Here is a 22,780-nt window from a genome sequence, read left to right as displayed (position 1 = left end):
ATGCGTTGTAACAACGTTGCCCATAACACGCCAAACTTAACCCAAATTTGTGTTGTTGTTGTTGTTGTTTTACGAATGGTGCATTTTGGCAGTATTTATAATTAAAATATTTTCCCAAACGAATGATCTAAACAGTTTCCTCTTTAGGCGGTACCACAGTTGAAAGAAATATACGAAATGTTTAGCACTGACACTTCAGTATTACTGCATTGGCGCACTGTGATGTTTTGCAAGAAAATGAAAAGGTTGGCGGTTAATTGAATGCCTAGGTGTGTATGGGCTGTTTCCTCCTTTAGAGCAGACCCTGCGGGCGGTAGGTGCAAATGCTACCAATCACTGGATTCTGCAAAATTCACATTAATTCCCACTTGTTATTATTAAGACGCATTCTCCATGAGCTACACCAATTGTAAATATTGTGTAGGTCAGATTGAAATAAGGAGGTAGCCGCACTAGAGGAGATAACATAAAAAATTACACCATCGTAGGAAAACAATTTATTTCATGAAGTAATGGAGTTTGATAGATTATTTCTTTATGAGAAATTGCAGGGCACTAAGAAGAGAGCCTTGCCGCACGCCAAGGTTAACCAGACAAGGTGAGGATTCGAAGTCGTTGGCTGCTACAAATTTGCTTCTGTCCGATAAAAAATGCTCGATCCTCCCATTGATGATCCGGTCAGTGTTTAATTTGCTTAACTTTAGGCAAAGTAGCTGAGGAGAAACAAGATCGAAAGTTTTCGAAAAATCAAGAAATATGCAGTCGATATTAAAACCATCGTCTAAAGCAGAAGAGAGTTCTTGTGAAAATAAAATAAGTTGCACCTCACACGATTAAGTTTTACACCAACAGTGCTGACGTGAGGTGAAAAATAAATCGGCTTGAAGAAAGTCAATGATACCAGAATCTAGGATATCTGCTCGAAACATTTCGCAAAGATACACATGAATAAAGTTGGTATGTAATTTAGTGGAAAGTGTTCATCGCCTGTTGTAAATAATCAAGTAATGTTTGATTTTTATTTGTTTTATTTTCTAAACACTCTCTATCTTGAGAGGAGGTGAGCTTTGGTCAACAGCGTTACGTGAAAAATATCACCAGGGCATCGTGTCAGTTCGTTCTTATTATTCAGCGATTGAATGCGGTGCTGGCATTCGAGAGCGGTTTCACACTGGTTTATGAGTCCGTATATTTCCCCTTCACATTTTATTGTCCTGCAGCCATGTCACTAGTCGGTAGTATCACGCATTTTCCTGAAACACAAATCTGCGCCAAAAACCAAATAAATAAACGAACAATACAAGCACATAATCTCACAATTATTAGGATCAGCTTTCACTGAACATTCGATTTTAAATCCACGTCAGTTTGCAAAGCTAGTTTTTTCCGACCTAGTTTCCCAGTTGTTTTTTTTTATTTTATTTTAATTGGCGTCTAAATTTAGGCTTCAGACAGAAATCGTTCTTTACTAAAATTATCCCCAAAAAAACTTATGCTGCCTTTCAACAAACGACAACAAATTTGTTCGGTTATTTTTAAAACACAACACAAATTCTAGATATCGCGATTTTTCTTTCTAGTTAAACTCAAATCATGATTACACGTCCGCAATAGTAACTAACACAAAGCTGCAACCCAGCCCTCCCCCCCCCCCCCCCCCCCCTGAAAAAAAAAATCTTCTGGAGAATATTTGTGGTCCTAATACAATGTCGACCAATGTACGTGTGCATTTTGCATAATAAAAACAAGATGATTCAACTCACCCCATTGTTATTGCAGGGAGTGCCGTCGTAGTCAGCCGTTCGAGGTTGTCTACTATATAATTTGGCATTTCGTCCGCAGCAAAAGGAATAACATGGAACGGTTCCAGTTCTGCTATTCTCCTGCTTCTGAAATATAAAAAAAAAAAGTGAGCAAGGCCCGAGCAATGCAGTTGGATATCATATTAATATCGTAATCAAGTTCAAAGATCTCTGATAACCTTTCTGCTTGGTTAGTTGTTTTAGTTTTTTTTTTGTTTTTTTTCTTGTAAATCGCATGCACTTCGTATTGAGCTTGTTTTCATGGTTGCTAAACCGAAATTGAGAGTTCGCGAATTAAGGCCGTAGAAGCGCTTAACAAGACGCTACGAACTCCAAAACATGGCTGATACATTTATATCTCAAACGGATGGCCGTATTTTTTGGAAACGAAGGGCGCGATGAAGCAAAGACTCTGACGTCACGATCCTCGTGGAACAGTTGAGAATGAAGGGAAGCGGCCTCGCATCTCTCCTCCTCGCTTTGATTCACCACCTCAAGCGGACAAAGCGAAGAAAGGGAATGAGAATCATGACGTCAGATGCCTCGTCGGCCACGTCGGTCGTGTTCAACCGCGCACTTCTTTTCCCAAAATGCGGCCATCCGTTAGAGATATCGCTGTATGAGTGATGTATTGGCAGTTTTTCAGCGTCCCGCCTATCGCTCCACCCTTGTTTTGTGAGCTCCAAATTTCGGTAAACGACGGGTAAAGGAATATGCAATCTGGCGGCATGGCCGTGGCGAGCAGGAGGAAGTTCACGGCAAAGCCGGGGAGACTCCATTCCTCGCCACGACACGTTCCGTCAAGCTACGGCGTCCCGCCCCATGATGTAATCAGCGACGAAAGAACTGGACGCCACCAATCACGTTCACGAGCGGGGTGGAGAGGAGGTCAAGGCTTCCGCAAGGCTTGCATGGAGTCGAGCATCGCAGCGTCGCCCGATTCCCGGAAGCAGCGAAATGCACCCATCACATGGACAGAGACATATCCATTGGTGGGAGTGGGTCAGGCACATCGCTTCCCCCTCTCCGACTCACCGTGACATGGACCGCTGTCGTGTCAAATACAAAAACCGAAAGGGAGTCCATCTTTTTTGACGGAGCGGTGGGCCGTTCACGGACCGCGGCGCTAGTTTGCATACCCTTTACGCCGTTTCTTATGGAGATAAATATGAGATTTGTATTTAAATATATTTTGACAAACGGGCACACAGCTGCGTTGTAAATATTCTCTGTAAGCACCGCGTTGGATGGTAATAAGAAACATAACCCTTTCTGTAACGCGGAGGCTCTTGTGAAACCCCTGGATATCTCCTTATTCCTATAAGCTTTTCCGTCGCTTACCTCCCAGAAAAAAAAAATGCGTACTGTGCATACCGTGCTAAACCCTGCCCGTTTCCATCTATATGAGCATCGTACCGGCGTGCGGTCGCGTATCACTACTGCGTGGTGCACGTTAAGGACCCCAGGCTAGCGGCTGTACTGCCATGCTCTGGGAGACTAATCTCCTGCTCTCTAAACCACCAACGACTATTTGTCCTTTAACCAACTAGCCCAACTTGACATTCTCTTTTTTTTATTTGTTTTATGCACAAAACAAACGACGAGTACCGCTTTTTTTACAGGCACAACTCTTCTTTGCAATGAAGCCAAAGTTATGGGTACCAGTCCACTCTCGAACATTGAGCGCCGATCACACCGGTGCTCGCGGGGTCTACTTCAGACATGCCAGAAAAGTTGTCCCCAACTTTAGCAGGGTTGCCACCGGCTAAGCCTTATGCTAGGCGGTTTTTTATCTTCTAATGGGTGGCTTATGTTATGTCACACAACTTAGAAAATACCCGGGGTGTCCTTTTTTGTTGTAGCACCACGCCAGGCACCACCCGAGGGAGGTACCACATAACAGGCATTTCAACATCACTAACTTACGAACCCTGCCAAAAATATTAGCTATTATTACTATTATTATTATTGTTATTATTATTGATATCCAGCACCTGGCGTGTTGATCCAGGTCTTTACCGTGTTTACTTTTTAAGTCAATTTAAATCAGCTGGGATGTTTTGTTTTTTTTATTCACGAACAGTCAAGGTTTTGCTAACGGTTCATCTAAGAATCATTATGGGTAGTCAACAAATCAATAACTTCGGTACAACTTGACCCGAAATACATTAATGTTGATTTGACTTGTGGAATTGTACAAAGGTGACAAACGTGGAGTTGCAAATTAGCGCGATTAATATACCACTAACCAAAAAATAGGAGCGCCCCTCAGCGACGTTCATAGGAGACAAACAAGAATGAATATGCATTTCCAGATATGTCTAGTTTTATGTACATTCTATGCATACGATTTGGGCACTTTAATACCTACCGTGCAGGGATGCATCTTGTACGCAATGTAACAGGTATGAAGGTAGGCGAGGCTGTATTTAGTGAAGATGTTCACTGGTAGGAGGACTTCGGTATTATTTTGTGTTAATCGATTTGCCGGCGGCTCCTTCCAACAACTCGTGTCTCTTCAACAGAAAACGTTGACACCTTTTGGTTTACAGGCATATACTACTTCATCGCACAAACAACTGCACTGCTGACAAAGGCATGAACGCGAATGCGTGGCTTTAGAAAGTGCCCTCTGAAGCTACTAAAAAGGCTACTCTTTATGTACTATTTACATTTCAGCCGTCTTGCTTAAAATCGCTGTTGCCAGTTATCTTAAGTTGCACAGAAATTGCGAGAAACTCTTTGTTAATCCCCCAAATATGTTTTAAAAAAATTAGTCATGAAACAAAACGATATTGCGTGAGCTTCTTGACACCACATCCAAAACTCAGGAAGCCGCATTTGAGAAAATTGTAACAATCCCATAATTACACCCGCTCTGCACAAAGCATCAAAATGGCGGCGCCTTTCAGCATATCCGGGATGTGCCGATACTCTACAGTGTAACTAGTGTTTCCTTATTCTAGTGTCTTCTATGCGCGAGCTTTCGCACAAATAAAAACATTCTGCTGGGATAAGCTCTGACGCCCTTATTCGCAATGTAGACGTTTGTGATACGGAGCACTTAGTAAAAGACTCGGAATTCGAACAGCACCTTGTAAAACAACTATGGCTACCAACATTTGTTGAGTACAGTACAGTATTAGGCAAGAAACTTTGTATTAGAAATGGGATAATTTGGTGGTACAAAAGAGCAGTGTTAGCAGTGACGGCGTTACCGGTAACACGCTACTTGTTTCGGTAACGCAGTAACGTAGTCGCTACATTTTAAAAACAGTAACGAGTAACGTATTTACGTTACTTATTTCGAGTAACGGGTAACGTAGCAACGTTACTTGCTAGTTCTTCCTCCCGACCTAAAACTAAGTACACTTACTTTTTTTTTTTTTTTTTTTTTGTGTGTGTGTTTCTATATTTCGTTTTACTTTAACCCCAGACGCGGCCGACGCTACCAGCTGGTGGGACGAATCGCAGAGCGTCAAAAGGGCACCATTGTGATGTTCGCCATGTTGTCTTACGTGTTTTATTATCGCTGAACCAATCGTAAAGAAAAAAAAATACAGTGAGTTGCGCTTTTCGCGCTGCTCTATTGGTTCCTTTAGCTTGTAGCCTCGACAGCGTCTGGACGTAGGCTGGAACAAAGTGTAGGCGTCAAGTCAATAATTATTGCACGCATCCCCCATACCTCAGAACTTTTGAAATTCTTTTTCCCACGCAAAAGGTCCCACATTAGCAAAAACTTCAATGCCCACGCCCTCTGTCCTAATGTCAAAAAACGTTGTCACCAAAAAAAAGAAAAACGCTGTTGCCGTCAATTTATATATAAAAGTGAAGCAGACGTAACGTGCGTTACTTTTGATAATTAATGGTAACGGTGACGCGTTCTTTTTATTTTGAGGTAACCTAGATTGGCAACGCGTTCCTTTATTTTGCAAGTAGCGAGTTTCGTGTTCTATTACTTTCTTTTCGGTAACGTCTAGAAAACTGCGAAAGGGACATTCGTCGAGGCCCGTAACAATTTACCATCCGAATTCGCTTTATCTGTGGCATAGAGTGTGAATGTTGGAGGTAGCTTTCTCCCAACTGAACTAATGTACTGAAGGCATTTTCATAAAACATTAATAATCTCTATTGAACCCTGGAGGGTTGAGCACCACAGAACGGCCGTTGGCACGTACATGACGCCTGTTGTTGCGCACTACTACAAAACATATACAGCTTCTAAACGTAAAAAAAAAGAAGGGCAATATATACAAAACCTGGAGGGGAAAGAGGGTAGAAAAATGGAGATGGGGTTCATTGTCCTTGGAGGAAGCCCGATGTCTTCTTGCACCAAGCCTTCAGGTTTTCCTGCACTAGGGGCGGGCACTCCTTCATGTCCTTCGGTAGTGAGCGCCAGGACGCCACAGTTCTAGTTGGGAAAGAGTTCCTGTGCCGCTCGGTACGCTCGAATAGTGGCTGTAGTCCACCGGACCTGTTATGGCGAAGAAGCTGCAGTAGTGGGACGTCGGAGTCCCTCGGAAGGAGGCAGTTTGCTAAAAGCCGGAGAAATGTCACTTGTCGACGATGTTTCAGAGAGGTACATCTCACCATTCTCAATGGTGAGATGTAGGCCAGGGGAGGCCAGGGGAGGCCTTAGGATCACGTAAGCAGCGCGCCACTGCAAACTTCCAAGGAATGCTGAAAACGAATTGGTAGGGGTCCCGAACCGCAGCACAATATTCCAGGTATGGGAGGACTACGGCAATGTATAGGAGCCGCAGAGCAGTAGCGCCAGCTCCCCGGTTGACCCGAAGCACAAAACCAAGCATCCGCCGGGCCCTGGATGTCACCTTATGAATCTGAGATGAAAAGTTTAATTTAGGGTATATTGTCACTCCAAGGAGCCTTGCAGGATTGGTAGCAGGTAGCACTGGGCCGTTCAGTTCGCGGCTGTGCTGACCAGTTACACGGTTTGGGGGGTAGTATTTAGGGTTGATGTGCGCTTGCTGCAATTTAGAGGCAGCTAGTTTTCCACAGACCAGGCGTAGACAGCGTTCAGGTAATCGTGGAGCTGTTGGTACTGGAAGGGTTAGTGGACTGGCTGAGTAGTGGTAAAGACATCAGCATAGAGAAGGGGCGTGCAATGCGAGGAAGATGTTACATCATTAGTATATGCATGCTATGGTCACTTGCAAGGTGAGAACAGCAGGGCGCTTCTTTCAGAGGCCTCAATCATCAACTCTTTGCTTTCCGTCGTGCTTCGGATGAGTGCGCACGCTCGAGGCTCACAAGACTCCAAAGTGTTAACGAAAGTATAAGTTTGGTAGGAAGCTCGGGGTTGGAACCGGGACAACTGAAAAACCTAGCTCTTTGCCCTTCTAATCCTGTCAAAGAACACTCTAAAAAATATTTATTAACAACCTGTATTTTTATTTCTGCTTTTCTTCCTTTTGATTTTTATTTTGTTTATTTGAAAGTACACATTCGGAATGAGGATGAAAACTAAAAATTACAGGGCATCTGTTAAAATAATCACGAACCAATCACGCTACCTTCTCACGAAAAAACAGTTAGGGCGCAGGCGAGCTGGTGTAAGTTTACCATTTTTAGACCACCTGAGACTGGGTGGAAGAAACATTTGAGACGTCGTCGTGTTTCTTCCACCCAGTCTTAGGTGGTCTAAGAATGGTACCTTCTCACAATTTTTTAGACAGTCTTTAAACACCGTTCCACTCTAATTCAAAACCTATCGCGTATTGGAAGCCAAATAAATTATTTTGGTGTGAGCGCTCAAGTTACAAGTGTACCGAGCGGTCCCCTCCCCTCCCGCCCCCCCCCCCCCCCCTTTTTCCCAAGAAACAAAATATCAAACTGATCACAAATACGCAGTCCACTTCTTTCTTTTCAGCGCCAAGATTTTCAATGAAACGGCGAGTGCGCTGAAATGTTCTCATGTGGTGTATCAACCTTAACGATAGACGTACTAAACTATTGACAAATAAAGCACAGGCACCTAGCTTGTGCAATACAATAGCACACCTTCCACTCCTTTGTGTTTGAAATAGGAATTCAGAAAAGGTTACACCCGTAAACTCCCTGTTTTAGAGCGAGCGATCGGCTGCACGAGGGCCTATGCAGCGGACGGCACTTACCAAAGCTGTCTGCATGCTCGCGCTTCTAGACATATACCGAAAGTTGACGTTGAGCCTTATCTTATATACTATTTACGGCCATTTTATGTCATTCCAAAAAGGCAGTGTTACACAAAGTGATCACATGAATGTTACCAAAGATAAATATTTCATCCATCAACGATTTCAAACTCATCCGTAATACGTGACAGAAGCACACAAAAAGCACGCAAAATGAAAAGAGCATATCACCTGCTTTTGAACGCCAAGGTGGCATGGCGTTAAGGTGAAGTGTTTACTGAGAATTTGTATCGTTACGTTCAATACCTACTTGTTTTTCTCGTAGAACTGCACCAGTGCTTCTTTACTCTCCGGAGAGAACCCGTATCTTGGGCCTCCACCAATGGCTGATGTGAGAAAACCGAGGCGTGCCTGACTGTGGCTCGCGCTCCACAACGTATCTCTTGTAGCCCCTAGCCTTGAAAAGGGAACACACATTAAGAGGTTTCGAGGTGATGCGTGTGAGCACCCGAACATATATCTGCAGTTTTTTTTTTTCTTCTTGTTTTTGTTGAATGTCTTATAGACAGCGCAGTTTATTACGGGCATTGTTTTGGTACTATTCACACGATACATTCCAAAAAGTGACTGAGTGGATCCTGAAGAACGCAGGAAACATCAACCATTGGTATTCTTTTAAACGATTCGACACCCTGGCTAGCTAAGACTGGCACAATACGCCTTACAAAGAGGTTCAACTTCCTCTAATTCTTAAGAGTTCAAATCAATCAATCAATACATTAATAGATCAATCGATCGAGCACTCGATGAATCAATGAATAATATTTTTTTTCAAGGCGAAGAAACGTTTTTCTTGAAAGATGCAAAAGGACTAAAGGCGAAACATTGGAAGCTGACAGGGTACCAATGGCAGACATCGCATCTTGAAAAAGCTGATAAAGGCTTTCTTTCTTCGATTGTTTTTACATTCTTCCTTTCCACTTCAACTTTTTTTATATCTTAATGAGCTAATGAGAAAAACGAGAGGCATATCACTCCACTGGCCGCGCCGCCGCAGTGGGAAAAAATTATGAACGTCATCCAAAATTTAAGGTGGCTCAAGCAGATCGGGCGCTGTAAAACGAGCCGAAAAAATCGGCGTTTGCACATAGAAAACTCTAACTTCCACCGAATGTGCACTGAGCGGGTCAGTTTTAGCGAGTGAAATTTTAAGGCGTTGTTCTTTTTTTGTAAAAAATTAAAGCCACAAAATTGCCAAAAGTCAACATTGAACGCATTCGCAGACAACCAAGTTAGCGATTCTATTAACTTGTGGCGCCATCTCCCGATACGCGCAGCGAGCAGAAAACAGAGTGCGCCATCTGCTCGCTGCGTCTATCAGGAGATGGCGCCACACTTTAGTATAGCGTAGGTAGCTCGGTCGTCTGCGAACGCGCCCGATGTTGACGTTGGCATCGTTTCTGACAAAAAGAGGACGACGCCTTGAATTTTCACACAGTAAAACTCACCTGCTGAGCGCACATTCGGTGAAAATTTTAGTTAGTCTGTGCAGGTGCCAATTTTTCCGCCTTGTTTTACCGCGTCGGATCTGCTTGTGCCATCCTATTGGCGCCGTGCGCGACCAAAGGCGTCGCTGTGATCGGCCTTCCACGATTGGCCAAAGGCTTCCAATGAAGTCTTTAGTAGGATTATTTCTGCTCCCATCGACGGGAATACGAGCAAAGTCTAACTCCCAACCCCGACGGTGCTAATTTATAGGAACGTGATCGATATGACTTATAGGAACGTGATCGATATCCACCGTGCTTTTTACGCACCATCGAACTTGACGCTCGCTACTAAAAGTCATCGTGACGTCACGGGTAGGGACCCGTGCGACACCAAAACACCTCGTCGCCAATAATATTAGTGGCGTCGCGCCGTCGAAAAAAGGATCAAGTACATAATTCGCAATATCGCCTCCGCAGGTTTACAGCCTACCACCTACGCAAAATGCGCCCAAATTAATGTGACGTAGCAGGTAATCCAATTTAATTACCGCGAAAACGTTGCGCAAATATTTACTTACAGAAACCCTATGTTTTGCGCTAGATCATTAACGCCATTGAATGATTGGCCATCGTCGTGAATGAGACCAACCCTGTCATCTCCGCACGCACCCCCAATTGTAGGGCCACCTGCGTACAATTTAGTTTTCTGATCACACACTACTCATCTTATTCTGTCTCTTTGCGTTGCTTTCTTGCAACTCTTGTATCTTTTAGCAAAACAAGACATCAATATGTCGCATGTTTGCCACGCCGATCAGTGCATCTCATCAAAGGTAATACGAAGGCACGAGCGTTTTGAGAAGCTAGGATAGATCGCAAACACAAACACACAAAAAAAAAGGGTTGGGGAACCCTTTTTTTGTAGGTGAGAAGGAGACGCGGTGTGTAAACATCGCGGAAAACTTATTTATTTATTTTTATTTTTTGTAGGTGAGAACCAGTATAGGTCTAAATATATTTTCAGCGTAGTCATGGGTCGAGCTCCCCTCGTAGCGTACGACAATTGGCTTTCTCGTGTTGTTTGCGGGAAAGACGACGCGCTTGATTTTTTACGGTGTTTAGTTCAAGCCCATCGAACGCATCTGTTAACAATATCACTAAACGCGAACTCAAGTCTCACAACCGTTATTTTGGATGACCCACCGAGTAAACAGCACAAAGCAAAGTATAAAGCGAAGCAAAAAGAAAAGCAAAGAACGCTATAGGTAATACATTATACGATAGATGTCACGTATCGAAACGGTAAGATCCAGATTACAATTGAATGATAGAACTTCTGGCAAACAGTTCCTCACCTGTCCACATGTATGGCTCATTCGGTACTCTGTGCAACATGAGGCTGGAAAATAAGTTATCTTTGTCAAACTACTAAATTTGTACTTTGGTTTAGCAGTGATTACTCATTCATGCTGCAGCAAGCTTTGTCCAAGAAAAAAACAAATATTGTTTTGATAAAAAATAAGGGGCCATGAAATGATTTTTCGACTCTTTCCTCCTTGGCTTTCCTCCTCAACTCAAAAGTGAAATGAAAGATCAGGCGATAATGACGTGTTTGGGCACCGGTACGATGACTCCAAGCATTCACCGTCCTTTTTTAAGCACACCATGGAAACTTGTCATTCGCAAGCGATGACAACTGCCGTTACGGCACTATTCGTTGGCGGATTTTGATTGTTGACTAGCGCATATGTCCGAGTGACGCAGTGCTCGTGTCCAATCCGTGCGCTGGAGTAGGATGATGTGCTTTGGGTGTCGCGGATGTATCACAGTGAAAAGGTGGAAAGCTTTCGAAGGGAAGGAGGTACAAAATAGTTGGCCATATTATCTAAATTTCGTACGGAAAAGCAGGCTTTTCTCTTCCTACCCACTTTCTTTTGGCTCAATAAACGATACGCAATTAGTAAGATCCAAATTTAAAATTATTATCCCAGCCTAAAATTCATTTAGTGGCCCTTTTAAAACTGTAACCCCTCCGTACCCGTAAACCAAACGAACCAGTTCGGTTCTAAATAGTTACTACAGGGGCGCGGTTGAAAGGTCAAGTTATCCATTAAAAAAAATTACATTTATTGAAGGTTGCAAATAAACAGATACATATTTTTGTGAACCCAAATGCACTTAAGTTCATGCGACATCAATGTTGATGTCCGCCATCGGTGGTTAGTAGGGGTGTAGAAGCTCCGCACTGGTAGGATATCAGGCTAAGACCAGCAGGTCAAGCCTCTCCCGCGAAGATATCTATAGTGTCCAAGCTTGGTGATTTCCACCTATCCACTTGTTTCCTCTCCAGCGTTCGCTCTGCCAGAGTGGAAAGAGTGAAGCGCTTTGCGAAAGCAGCTTATTCTTCTGTATTCAGTTGTCGTCACCAGCAGGATTTCCGGGTAAGGCAACTGACTTATAGTCTGTTCTGAACAGCAGCTCTGGTGGTCCGAAAAGAATCTGAAAACCGTTCGCTGTTAGCACGCGCTTGACCAAAAAGCCCATAGCTATAGCCGCAAGTTAATACTAGCTCCCTGGGCTCAATTCCCACCCCTGCCCGTTTTGATCTAAATTAGCATCGTGCCGGCGTGCAGTCGCGCATCACTACTGCATGGTGCACGCTAACGACCCCAGGCTAGCGGTAGTACAACACTGGCTGAATTTCTCATCGGCAGCTAAGACACAAGACTCCTACCAAGGCTGATTAACTTCAGGCTGTATGAATATAAGCACAACATTGTTTGAATGCTTCCCATAGCACGCGTTTCTTGCCTTCCGCCGGAATTTTGGCTGAACGTGTGACGAAGTGTCATCAAAGGTAAAAATCCTGCGATGGAGGTGGGGCACCAACTGCCATCTTAAGTGTTCCCGACTAAACGAAAAAACTTCAACAATGTCGTATGATAATCTTTTTACAGCGAAGGTGTCTATGGCTAGGCTCTGAAAATGTTTGCGTGCGCGGACAGAGCGTGCAGATCGAGAATTCGCGGTGTCCTAGTCTACCCACCAATCGTAGTGTCTCGTTCTCTTCTGACGTAGTCATCGCCCTAGCGACATTATCAGTAGTTGCACCATTTTGACTTGCTATGGGCAGGACGCGCGCAGTTCGCTCTGAGGACGAAGAACGTGCCCTCAAAGAGCGACAACGAAAGCAAAAGCGCGAATGGGCGCGAAAGCGACGAGAGGCCGCTGCCGCCGAACGCTCAGCGTCCGACGGGTCAGGACCACTGAGTAGCTCCTGTCTGACCGACGAAGAACCACAGCGTGCCCGTCTAAAGCGTCGGTGGCAACAGAAGCGTGAATGCGATCGACGTCGTCGAGCGAAAACGACCGTCGAAAACGACCGACGAAGAGCGGGCCGCCACCGCCAAGCATATGCGATGCGCCCGTCAGGACCCCGAGTACCGTGTATTGTTGATATAGTAATACCAATACAGTTTCGCTGATTATCCCTCTTTACAGGTAAAGGGGCACTGCGTTTTCTTTTCTTTTTTTCTTTTTTTTTTTTTTTTTGTAAGATTTTTTTTTTTTTTTATGTTTGTTCAATTAAACATCCTGAAATCCCGAAGCAGCTTTTTTTTTTTTTTGCTCGTTTTGACACGAGCAAGATCTAATTGGAATATTATCTGTCTTAAAATAGTGGATTTTAATAAAAAAAAATTGGATTTCAATTTGTGCCTTTTAGTTACACACAACATGTATGGCTGGTTGAATTCTGTGGAAAATAAAATTGCCTTACCAGAAAGCAATGAGTTCTGATATTCCTCATTTCCAAACGAATTGAATTTACTCTGCACCACGCTGTCTAAGGAGCCGTGCGACGAGCTTCGGTTGGAATATATGTTTTTCGCTTTCCACGCGTTTATTTGCACTAGTCTAACCCGTGTATATTCGCACTTAACCCCAATGACCAATGACCTCCTTTGTCGCGGTGTAGTTTCAAATATAAAAGCGGGATTTCTCTTTCATCATCTGCTTCGCGGAAATTGATAGCGAAGTTACGCGGACGAGACGGTTGCACTTACCCTGAAATGAATATCACGACATCCCCTTCTTGGTAGCTACTTTTATGTTTCACAAAGTGCTCTTTGACGTATTCAAGTATGCTTTTAGCGTTCAGCTGCGCACGTGTGCCTCCAGTTTTTATGTAATCCGTGGATTGTTTCGTAAGCTGCAAAAGAATCCAAATTGTAACCATAAAAGCGTCGTGTTTAATAGAGCTCCTGAGACGTCGATGGTTTACCTGAATCTCTTGGGCACCGACGAGACTCAGAACAATGCGGATACGTTCAACGCCTAAGAATCGTAACTGAGCCTGAAACATAGCAGATGGATTCCGTGTCATCACGTTTAATTCCTGTCTAAAGGACGGTCCAAACAAAATCAAATTCCGCATGGCCAGAAATTTGTGAGAGGCGCCTCCAGTTCATTTATCTGGCCCCAGGTGGCGTATTCATCTTCATCTTTTATGCCGTGTGCAAATTCCAGCCAAAGCGGGATGTGTTCCATGTAGTTAAAACAAAACATAAACATGTAACTTCAAAGATAAGAAAAGTATGAGATAATGAGTGTCTGGCGGTTGCAACATACCGATAACGTTATCATTAACTCTTACCATTTCACGCCGATACTGTGATCAAAGGAAGAATATCGGAACTTCTAAACAATTTCGAAGAAATCATCGCACACATTTCTATAGTTCTTATCGTTGACTTGAAATAAGATATACAGTGTGTCACAAGAAAAAATAGTTTTTTAAAATTATTATTGCAAAAATAAAGTAGGCATCGCCGAACGCTCATTCTCCACCCAAAGGTAGCGCTAGAGGTTACAACCATGATGCCAAAGTTTCAGCCCGATCTGATACCTTATTCAAAAGTTATATCTGATTTTCTGAAAATTTCAATGGGAAAATGGAGCACATTTTTGCCTGTTTTCGGTTTCTGGTGCCATACAGCCCCATGTATTTGAAAACTCCGTCGGCCGCCATTTTCCCATTGAAATTTTTAGAAAAACACTTATAACTTTTGAATAAATAATATCAGATCGGGCTGAAACTTTGGCATCCGGTTGTGACCTCTAGTGCTACCTTTGAGCGGAGAATGAGCGTTCGGCGATGCTTAGTTTATTTTTGCGGTAAAAAAAAACACATGTAATTTTTTTTTTGTGACACCCTGTACTTAAGCATTTTCATATACAACTGTGTTGACAGTGAGTATAAGCATAAAATATACGCTATTATTAGTAGTTGATTCCCTACAAGACGTATCTAATGATGGACTGCCAGCTTATGTATTCCAGGCGCATTATCTCTTACAAGTTGATTTACATACAATTTCCGCCTGGTGCAGGTTTGGTATCAGGGTTGGGTAGTATCGCGATACAAATCAGGAATACATTTCGTATCAGTATTTCTGTATCGCGATACAATTTTTTCACCAGTATCTGGATTTCTGTATCAAAATACATTTTGAATGTTCCTTTGTATCGCGATACAATCAGGGTGAAATGTGAAATGTATTTCGTTACATTTCTTGAGAAATACTCCTCCCTTCCCCCCCCCCCCCCCCCAAAAAAAAAAAATCCGAACGCTTTTTTTTTTTTTTTTTTACTTCTGAGGGCACCAGGGTCAAGGAGATGCTGAGGCATTGTTACTATGCTGACCAAGGTTCCTTCCGATTCTCCAAACTATTTTTCTATGCGTCCTCTTCTCTCTTCTGATAACTGTTGTGCAGTCGGGGACTCGAACCAGGTGGCGTGCCAGGGGTGGAGTAAGAGCATCTTGTGCCGCAGGTCCTTAGGTAGGAATTTCTGGAGTCATTGTTTGGGTGCATCCAAAGCCCGCTGCTAACCGTCTCTTTTGCCTTAGCGTATAAAATACACCCAGCCGGCAAAGCTAAGTCACAGTCCGCTGCAGCACGAGCCAGGCGGTGGTTGACTTGAAATAGTAGAATAACTCGCGCAGTGAAGTTCAACAGATATTCGAATGCGTCTGCGGCTGCGCCCGTAATATTGCATGGCTCAAGGGTACGCCATCAGCCGACGTGAAAGTGACCCGCCGCTCTGGTGATCCGAAACCCAGGAAGGAGGTCGACGTGGCCTTGCTGTGCCGACCCAGACATCGTACACCTGCGACTCGCCTCGAGCGCGCTGTTTCTCGGAGAGCTCGCACCTCTGCCGGCAATATCAGGTCGCAGTCCACGAGGTCTTTATTTGGAGTATATGCAAGGCGAAACTTGATGACAGCAATCCATGCGTCGGTGGCGGAGGGTCAGCAGGAAGGACCTTCACAACTAAAATGCCACCGTATCGTTTTTTCAACCGTAACAGAACGTAACAGAAGATAAGACATGTGTTTCAGGATGCTTCAGGTGGTCCACCATTCTCAAAAATTCAAGATGACACTGCCTGCACGATCTTCATTGAGGTAACTTACAACTAAAGTACGTATTGTCCTTTCAAACAGCAGCGTGGTAAAGTTTCATGTTCAAGGCCACACCTACAGATAAAAAATTCTAGTTCATTTCACCGTGACGTCATGTGATAAATGTTGACAGGTGCGTCCTTATTTGACAGGGTAGTGGTGACGTTTTGAAGGGATTTAGGAGGGCAGAGAATTTATTTAGAGGTCGAAGTCTTTTCGCATCCCTCTTCAGACAGACAAGATGTCAGGGAAGGGACCACGGTCAGTCCTTGATGGAACGTTTTTCAGAGCCCATTGAAGACTCCTCGTCGTCCGAAATCACTACCTTCAAGGCAAAGTACCAAGCGTACGAGAAAGTAATTTCGGGATCAAAAACTTCCACTTCCAACTCCAAGCTTCATCTAATTTGGTCTCAGATAAATTTGAAAAATGTATTGCAGTATCAGTACTTATGTATCTGTATTTCTGCCCTCCCTAAAATGTATTCCTGTATTTGTATTTCGAAATACTTTTTGCCTCTATATAAAATGTATTTCCGATACGTATCGTGATACATTTTTACAGATATATTTCAGTATCAGTATTTTAGCTACTATTTTAAAATAACCCAGTATTTGTACTTCCAAATGCATATTTGAGTATTTCTGCCCAACCCTGGTTGGTATTAAACAAAAAGCGAATGAATTTAGAACAAGAAATGAACGTTTAATGGGGTGAACTTGCACCTACAATCTGAAAGAGAAAGGTGCCACACAGCTTGCGTCGGCGACGGAAGAGACTGACCCGAGGCAGCGCGTCACAGCCACCCTCATACACGCGGCATATTCATGAATGTTCTGAATAAGGACACTTGGTGGCAGCTGTAGATAGGCAGGGATTTCCTAAAGCGTGATAACAAATAGCGCACAAAAAGACAAGGACATGAACAGGAGCCGAACACAAAAACTATTACATTATCATGTTCAACTAATACCAATTCGCCCAGCTTATCACCCATTTCTTAGAAGGGTATATCATTTTTTTTTTTAAATAAGCACCGGGACGAGCGAGATTCGAACTCCTTTCCTCTGCCACGCACGCGGCATTTCTTCGGATTTGGACGATGACGAAAGGCAGTGACACACAATGGCGACGAAACATTAAAAAACACCAGCCATCTCGGCTAATGTAGAACTTTCTACGAGCCTTTGAAGGTAGGCAACAACTTAAAAAGTGGCAGCCACTCAGGTGTAGGTTGCTGGTCTTTATAGAACTCTTTCAGAAAGCACGTGTGCTCAACAAAATGCCTATGCACGGGGCGAACATCGATATCCGCGTGGGGTACGGTCATGCGGCACGACATGTGCTGTGCAGGTCCAGCAGCAGGACTATGACGTATGGAACGCCATTTTTCCCTCCTACCGCTCAAAAACGTAAGCCAATTTTTTTTAGGGTTCCTTGCAGGATGTCCCCAAAAAAGACCGAGTCACAACAGTCCATAAAACCTGATCAACCGTTTCCCGCTTTCTGCACAGTATGCAGTTGTCAGACCAAACTACTGGGATACCTTTTTCAACTAACCTGGCTTTAACTGAGAGTGTTTAACAATCCAACTTAAGAAACAAAAAGTATTCGCGTTAGGGGGTACCACCGTTAGCTCGACTCGATTTAAGATATCATGCCCTGGGCCTGCACTGTACAAAAAAAAAACAATACAAATAAATTGAAAAAAATCAAGTCAATTAATTTCTTGGTTAGTCGCTTTGCTCGACACGGAAGGCAAGTTTTTAAGTGAGGAACGCGTGACTAAAAACCATTAAGCTCCAACATCCTTCATATACCCGCGTACAAAGGCACCTACGTCCTCACCTAATGAAACAATGAACCCAGGAAGCACACCACACAATCTCACTTGAATAAGGGTTTGTAAAAATGGTTCTCTTTGGTCTCTGAAAAAAAAAACATCTTTTGACAAGCTGCAGCACAAAGAAATTAACATGCGGAGAGCGTGTTAATTTCTTTGTGATGCAACTTGTCACCTTCACTCTACGAAACAGGTTTGTAGGACTCGTACGTTCCCAAACCGAACACATAATAAAAACAGCAAAAACACAGTGCATACCTTGTATTATAATTCATGAGCAATGAAGCACCTTTAAAACATACCACACATTTGCGGCAAAAAACGCGTTGCAAGCCAATGCACGTTCAAGCATATATATCCCATAACATCCCAGTTTTGTCGCTTTTGCGCGCAAAACTTCAACTCAATCCCGCAAATAGTCATCATTGTTGGGAGTGTTCCAGGGGAACTTCAACATAACGGGGCGGCGATCCGTTCTATAGAACACGTTTAAAAACAGCCGGCGTTGATGGCCAATCGCCGTGCCAGAGACCCAAGCACTTATCCCAGTTGACTGAGCTACTCGTATTTTCGCAAAACATCTCTGTGAGCTCTGACACTCTTGGAGTCTGCGCAAAAAAACGTCACGTCATCTGAGTACACTACAATACGCACCATCTGTAGCTTCCAACTTGAAACCATGAATAAAACTAATCCCTTTAGAAGATTTTCATTAAACATCCTTACATACCGAACAAACTTCTTCGGCGTTTCGTTAAAGGAACAAACCGTAAATCTTTTAGGAGCATGATCACAAAAAAGACACGTGATCAACCTCATACTGCTTGTGCCCTCTTGCAAGGTTGAAAGAAACGTAGGTTTTATCAAAACGCGTCCGCTTAACGCGCAAAGTACACTTTCTAACTCACTGCGTTCAACCATATTATTCAAAAACTCGCTGCTGGCGTCTTTATATCGCGCGACATTCGCTGTATCATGCCCTGTGCAAAAACAGTTAAAATCACGCTAAAACAAGTCGATTAATTTCAATGTATTTTTAAATGTGCTCAAAAATGATTAAGCATTCCTCCGCCTTGGTAGGGGCTCATGTGCACATCACCCCACCACGAACGCGACTTTATCGCCTATACTTCGTTTCACCTTTAAGTCCAGACGCCTCTGGACGTCATCAGCTGTAACAGCGGCATTTTTATTCAGCGTACAAGCGCCGATTAAAAAAGCAAATGTTTCGGAACACCACCGACTGCGGCGGCGTCCCTTCCTTCAGTCGCTAAATAAATTACACGTTCAACCAATGAACGACACGCTCCGAGTTTGCGTTCGTCACTGAAGCTCTCACTGCAGTTCAAAGCAAAACTTCGCAACAGAAGTGCTCTGTACAAGCCCTTGAAATGATGCGAATGTCCCTAGTGATGTCCCTCTAATTTATCGTCTGCTAAGCTCTTATAATCTTGAGAACACGAACGACTCCACATTGACTCTCGGCAACCCTTGTCTCATTGAACCACATCACAGTTCACGCCCAACAAAGTCACAACCCTCGACCCTCAATCCCAAACATTTATTTCGAAAAGATTGGCTCTGACGCTTTTGATATCTGCGACCATGATGTTGACTGCCAATCCCGAAAAATACGATACACGTTTCGTCGTTGAGAACCTACTTAGGTAAAAAATTGCAGTTCTTCCCGTTTCTCTCATATAAAGTCACATGCATTAGCTGGTGTCAAACGATTGCTGCCGGTGGTGACGTTCGACCCCAGCAAGAAAAGCCTCGATTTGCGATCCTGTCTATTTCAACAGAGATCAGCGGTCGGGATGCCATTAGCAATGCTAACCGCACAAAATGCATTCTATAGTACCATGTTTTCTTTTTAAAGACGCGACACGGCTCTAAAACTCTACAGTATTTTATGGTACGCGGAATCTGTTAAAACAGTAAATCTTACTGCATTCAGGAGAGTTAGAAGGTATTCCACTGGTGTAGGCTGCCCTTGATCGTTTGATTTCACATGGAAGTTTTCATCGTAGATGAAGTAGACTCCCACATCCGTTTCGTTTGCTGTAAAGGATCCCAGACACCTGGTCAAGTTTCAAAATTGTTTTCAAAGGGGGCGTTGTTATTCGCGTGCGCGTTGATGTCAATGAAATTTGCGTTTTCGTCTGCGTACATTTGCATTGTTTTTTGTTTTTGTTTTTTATGCGTTATCAATACCCACATGACGGGGAAAAGCTAACGGCGTCTGTGTCTGGACAAACCAGTGGAAAGGGAAGCTCGCCTCGTAGAGAGGAGGAGAGTGGTGTATGACAAAGGGGAGAGGTAGGTGGCGTCACGGGGCGGAAGCCAATGAGCGCGCAGATGCTGGAGCGAGTCTGAACTTGCACAAAATACCTCAAGAGCTGCGCTGTAATTTCGCATTACAGAGATCTGCAGACGTCTTTGTAAACGTTGTTGCCTTCTAGAGTGTCTACCTCGCGCCTGAACGAGTAGAAGAGGAGTAGTACATGCTCTCTCTTGAGGTGGATCACGTCGGTTACCTGCAGACTTACGAAGTAATCTGTTACAAGTAACAGATTACTTGTAATTCGTTACTTTCTTAAGTGATTTTGTAATTGTGAAGTTACTTTTTTTCGGAAGTAATTTGTAATGTAATTTCGTTAAAAAATATTGGTACCGGATTACTTTAATTACGCGTTACCTTTTAAAGACTATGAGCATAATACAGTAACTGCAGCAATACGAGCAGAACATTCAGCAGCATAAGGAGAGCTAGTTCGACAAAATAGAAACATCAGGAAGGGGAGAATAGCCGAAAAAAAAACACGATTTTTTGTATGACCGGTCACTAGAACCACTAGAAAAGCGGAAAAGGCATGTACAAATATACGAAAGGCAAAGGTCGAGTAAGACAACGCCGAGTAGGCTCTGCGTCGCCTTCCATCGTGTTTTTCTTCTCCCCGGCAGGAAACAGCTCTTCGTGTTTATTTGTTTTTGTCTTTTACACCGTTTCACCCTTTCAAACTTCTTCGACGTCTTCCGCCACCTGCACAGACATCAAACGCGGGTCCGTACCCCATCGATTCGCGGGTTCATCACTCGCGTAACAGACGATGTAGCCTCGCGCGAGGGGATCGAATTATTTTTGTCTTTGATGAGTGCTACTGTATTCTAGCACGCTCTTGAAGCACGACTAAAAAGCGCCCGGCGCGAGGAACAGCTTCATCTTCGAGGGTACGGACGATACTTCTTTTGGTTTACTTGTCTGGGCATGGTGATGGAGTCCACTCCACACTTTACAGTCAACTGTCAACATAAAGGGGGGGGGGGGGGGGGGGGGGGGGGTGAGGCCGTCTAAGGAGTGCTGAGAGAGAGAGAGAGAGAGAAAGAACGCGTAAAAGTGGTGTGACCTCTATTGTTTTGTGAGACCGATGGCCACCGCTTCTCTCGCACTCTATGCCCTCCCCTCCCCTGATCTCCACGAATATTGGTATAAACGTGAGAACCGATGAATGATCGATAACCCGTAACCGCCACTTTTTCCCTGACTGGTCAAGTTTTCGGTCATGGAGTGTCCGTCGTCTCCATCTCTTAATGAGGTGTTCAAAATTCAGGGCATTAAGGAGAACGGAAACCTAGAGTTTCTCTGCATACTTTGATTGTTAAAAAACACATTGTCATCAGCAAGAACAACAAACCCTAATCTACGGAAACACATCAAGGTAAGCCGTGAAACCTGCATTCTGTATTGGGCTATACATTGTAACGTTAGAACCAAGTTTTTCTTTTCTTGTGAATAACAAGTAAAACACCCGAGTTAAAAGGGAGCTTTCTTAAATCGCTTCTTTAGCTCCGAATCTCGTACCGGAGGTAGACGCTGCTAGTGAGCATGCGCACCGCTAGCTTTTCCTGCACAATTCCGGGGATCATTTCAGGAGGCCTTAAGCTAGCGGGATGGCGAGTGTGGTCGCAGCTTTCGGTGCCTTGTCAGCTTACAGCAGAACGGAGTGCACCTACTTAAATACAATGTTTCATTTGTACAAGCACTACCATAATACGGGAGTATGATGTCACACGGCGCACAGCTGGCGTGCCGGAGCCGCCGCCGCCGCGGGCTCCGCCGCCCCCGCGCGCGCCTCGCCGGTCTTCGCATTCCCGAGGAGTGACGTCATAGTCGCGGCAGACGCACTGGCACCACCACGTGCCCAGCTGTGCGCCTCCTTTGCGCAGTAGCCAAGTCTGACGCTGCACCGGATCCGCTTGATAGCGCCTCTCATTTTGTGCGCATAAGCTCACGCTACGTATATCCTGGCATAGCCGAGCTAAGCCGCCGCCATTATTTCTCTCTCTCAGTTTCTTTCTGCATGGGGTTTTTGCATTTGCACACCAACATCTCTATAATACCGAATCAATATTTTGTAGATAATAAATATTCCGCAGATTTACTCACCGTCCGGCCCTTCTTCTTTCGGCAGATCGACGGATGGCGACAGGCAGAACTTGGGAGCAGGCGGAGCAGGCAACGCTACGTAACAACACATATATCAGCTACTGCTCGAACTATTCTGCTCGTATACGAGAGCGTAAAAAACGCAGGCCGTGGCGAGAGCCGAGCATAGTATCGGTGCATATTACCCTCGCAGCCAATGAGATTGTAGCATTAACCAGTAAAAAAGCCGAAGAAGGAATAACGAGGGAATATGCCTCGCGTTTCTTAGGCAGGAAGTATGCGGGCATAAACCGACGTTACTAGATTACCTCAGTTGTGGAACTCCCGCGGAAGGGAGTGCCCTTCTCACTCACTTCAGTCTGCCTCCCGTCGTTTGAAGCGTCATCTAGATTTTCGTTTCATAACTGTGTGTTCCATAGAGCTACCGTAGAGCAGAGCTGGAACGCCATCTAGACGCCGTGCTTCGAAACGTATACGTATTCCATAGAATACACTGCAGTTACCCTAGCAGCCGTCCGGCGCGTCGAACGACGGATGGCGAGTCATGGTGCGTGAGGAGGGGGGGGGGGGGAGCTGTTTGTACAAGCAGTCTCTATGAGCA

The 22,780-nt window shown here is 44.2% G+C and overlaps 1 protein-coding gene across 1 annotated transcript; it reads right to left on the bottom strand.

Moving 5' to 3' along the window:
* Positions 1-1,206: 1,206 nt before the first annotated feature.
* Positions 1,207-22,270, bottom strand: LOC115308595. Its single transcript, XM_029966576.2, has 10 exons — positions 22,180-22,270; positions 19,681-19,793; positions 13,709-13,780; positions 13,491-13,636; positions 10,782-10,825; positions 10,005-10,113; positions 8,247-8,393; positions 4,174-4,318; positions 1,764-1,889; positions 1,207-1,266 (listed from the first exon to the last, which is right to left on the bottom strand). Exons 1-10 carry the CDS (start codon positions 22,268-22,270, stop codon positions 1,207-1,209), a joined length of 1,053 nt encoding a protein of 350 aa, XP_029822436.2.
* Positions 22,271-22,780: the final 510 nt, after the last annotated feature.

Source organism: Ixodes scapularis, unplaced genomic scaffold (genome assembly GCF_016920785.2).
Source record: "Ixodes scapularis isolate PalLabHiFi unplaced genomic scaffold, ASM1692078v2 PGA_scaffold8__174_contigs__length_109621045, whole genome shotgun sequence".
In the NCBI taxonomy this organism is placed as follows: domain Eukaryota; kingdom Metazoa; phylum Arthropoda; class Arachnida; order Ixodida; family Ixodidae; genus Ixodes; species Ixodes scapularis.
The sequence above is the reverse complement of the archived record's forward strand: the minus strand, read 5'-3'. Positions and strand labels throughout refer to the sequence as shown.

Bases quoted from the DNA above. Each gene is read 5' to 3' on its own strand.
- LOC115308595 (XM_029966576.2), bottom strand. From the start codon at position 22,270: ATGTGTTGTTACGTAGCGTTGCCTGCTCCGCCTGCTCCCAAGTTCTGC. The intron at 1,890-4,173 runs GTAGGTATTAAA...TTTATATTTCAG, and splicing joins ACAAGATGCATCCCTGCACG to AAGCAGGAGAATAGCAGAAC. The intron at 1,267-1,763 runs GTGAGTTGAATC...TTTTTGGCGCAG, and splicing joins CTCCCTGCAATAACAATGGG to ATTTGTGTTTCAGGAAAATG.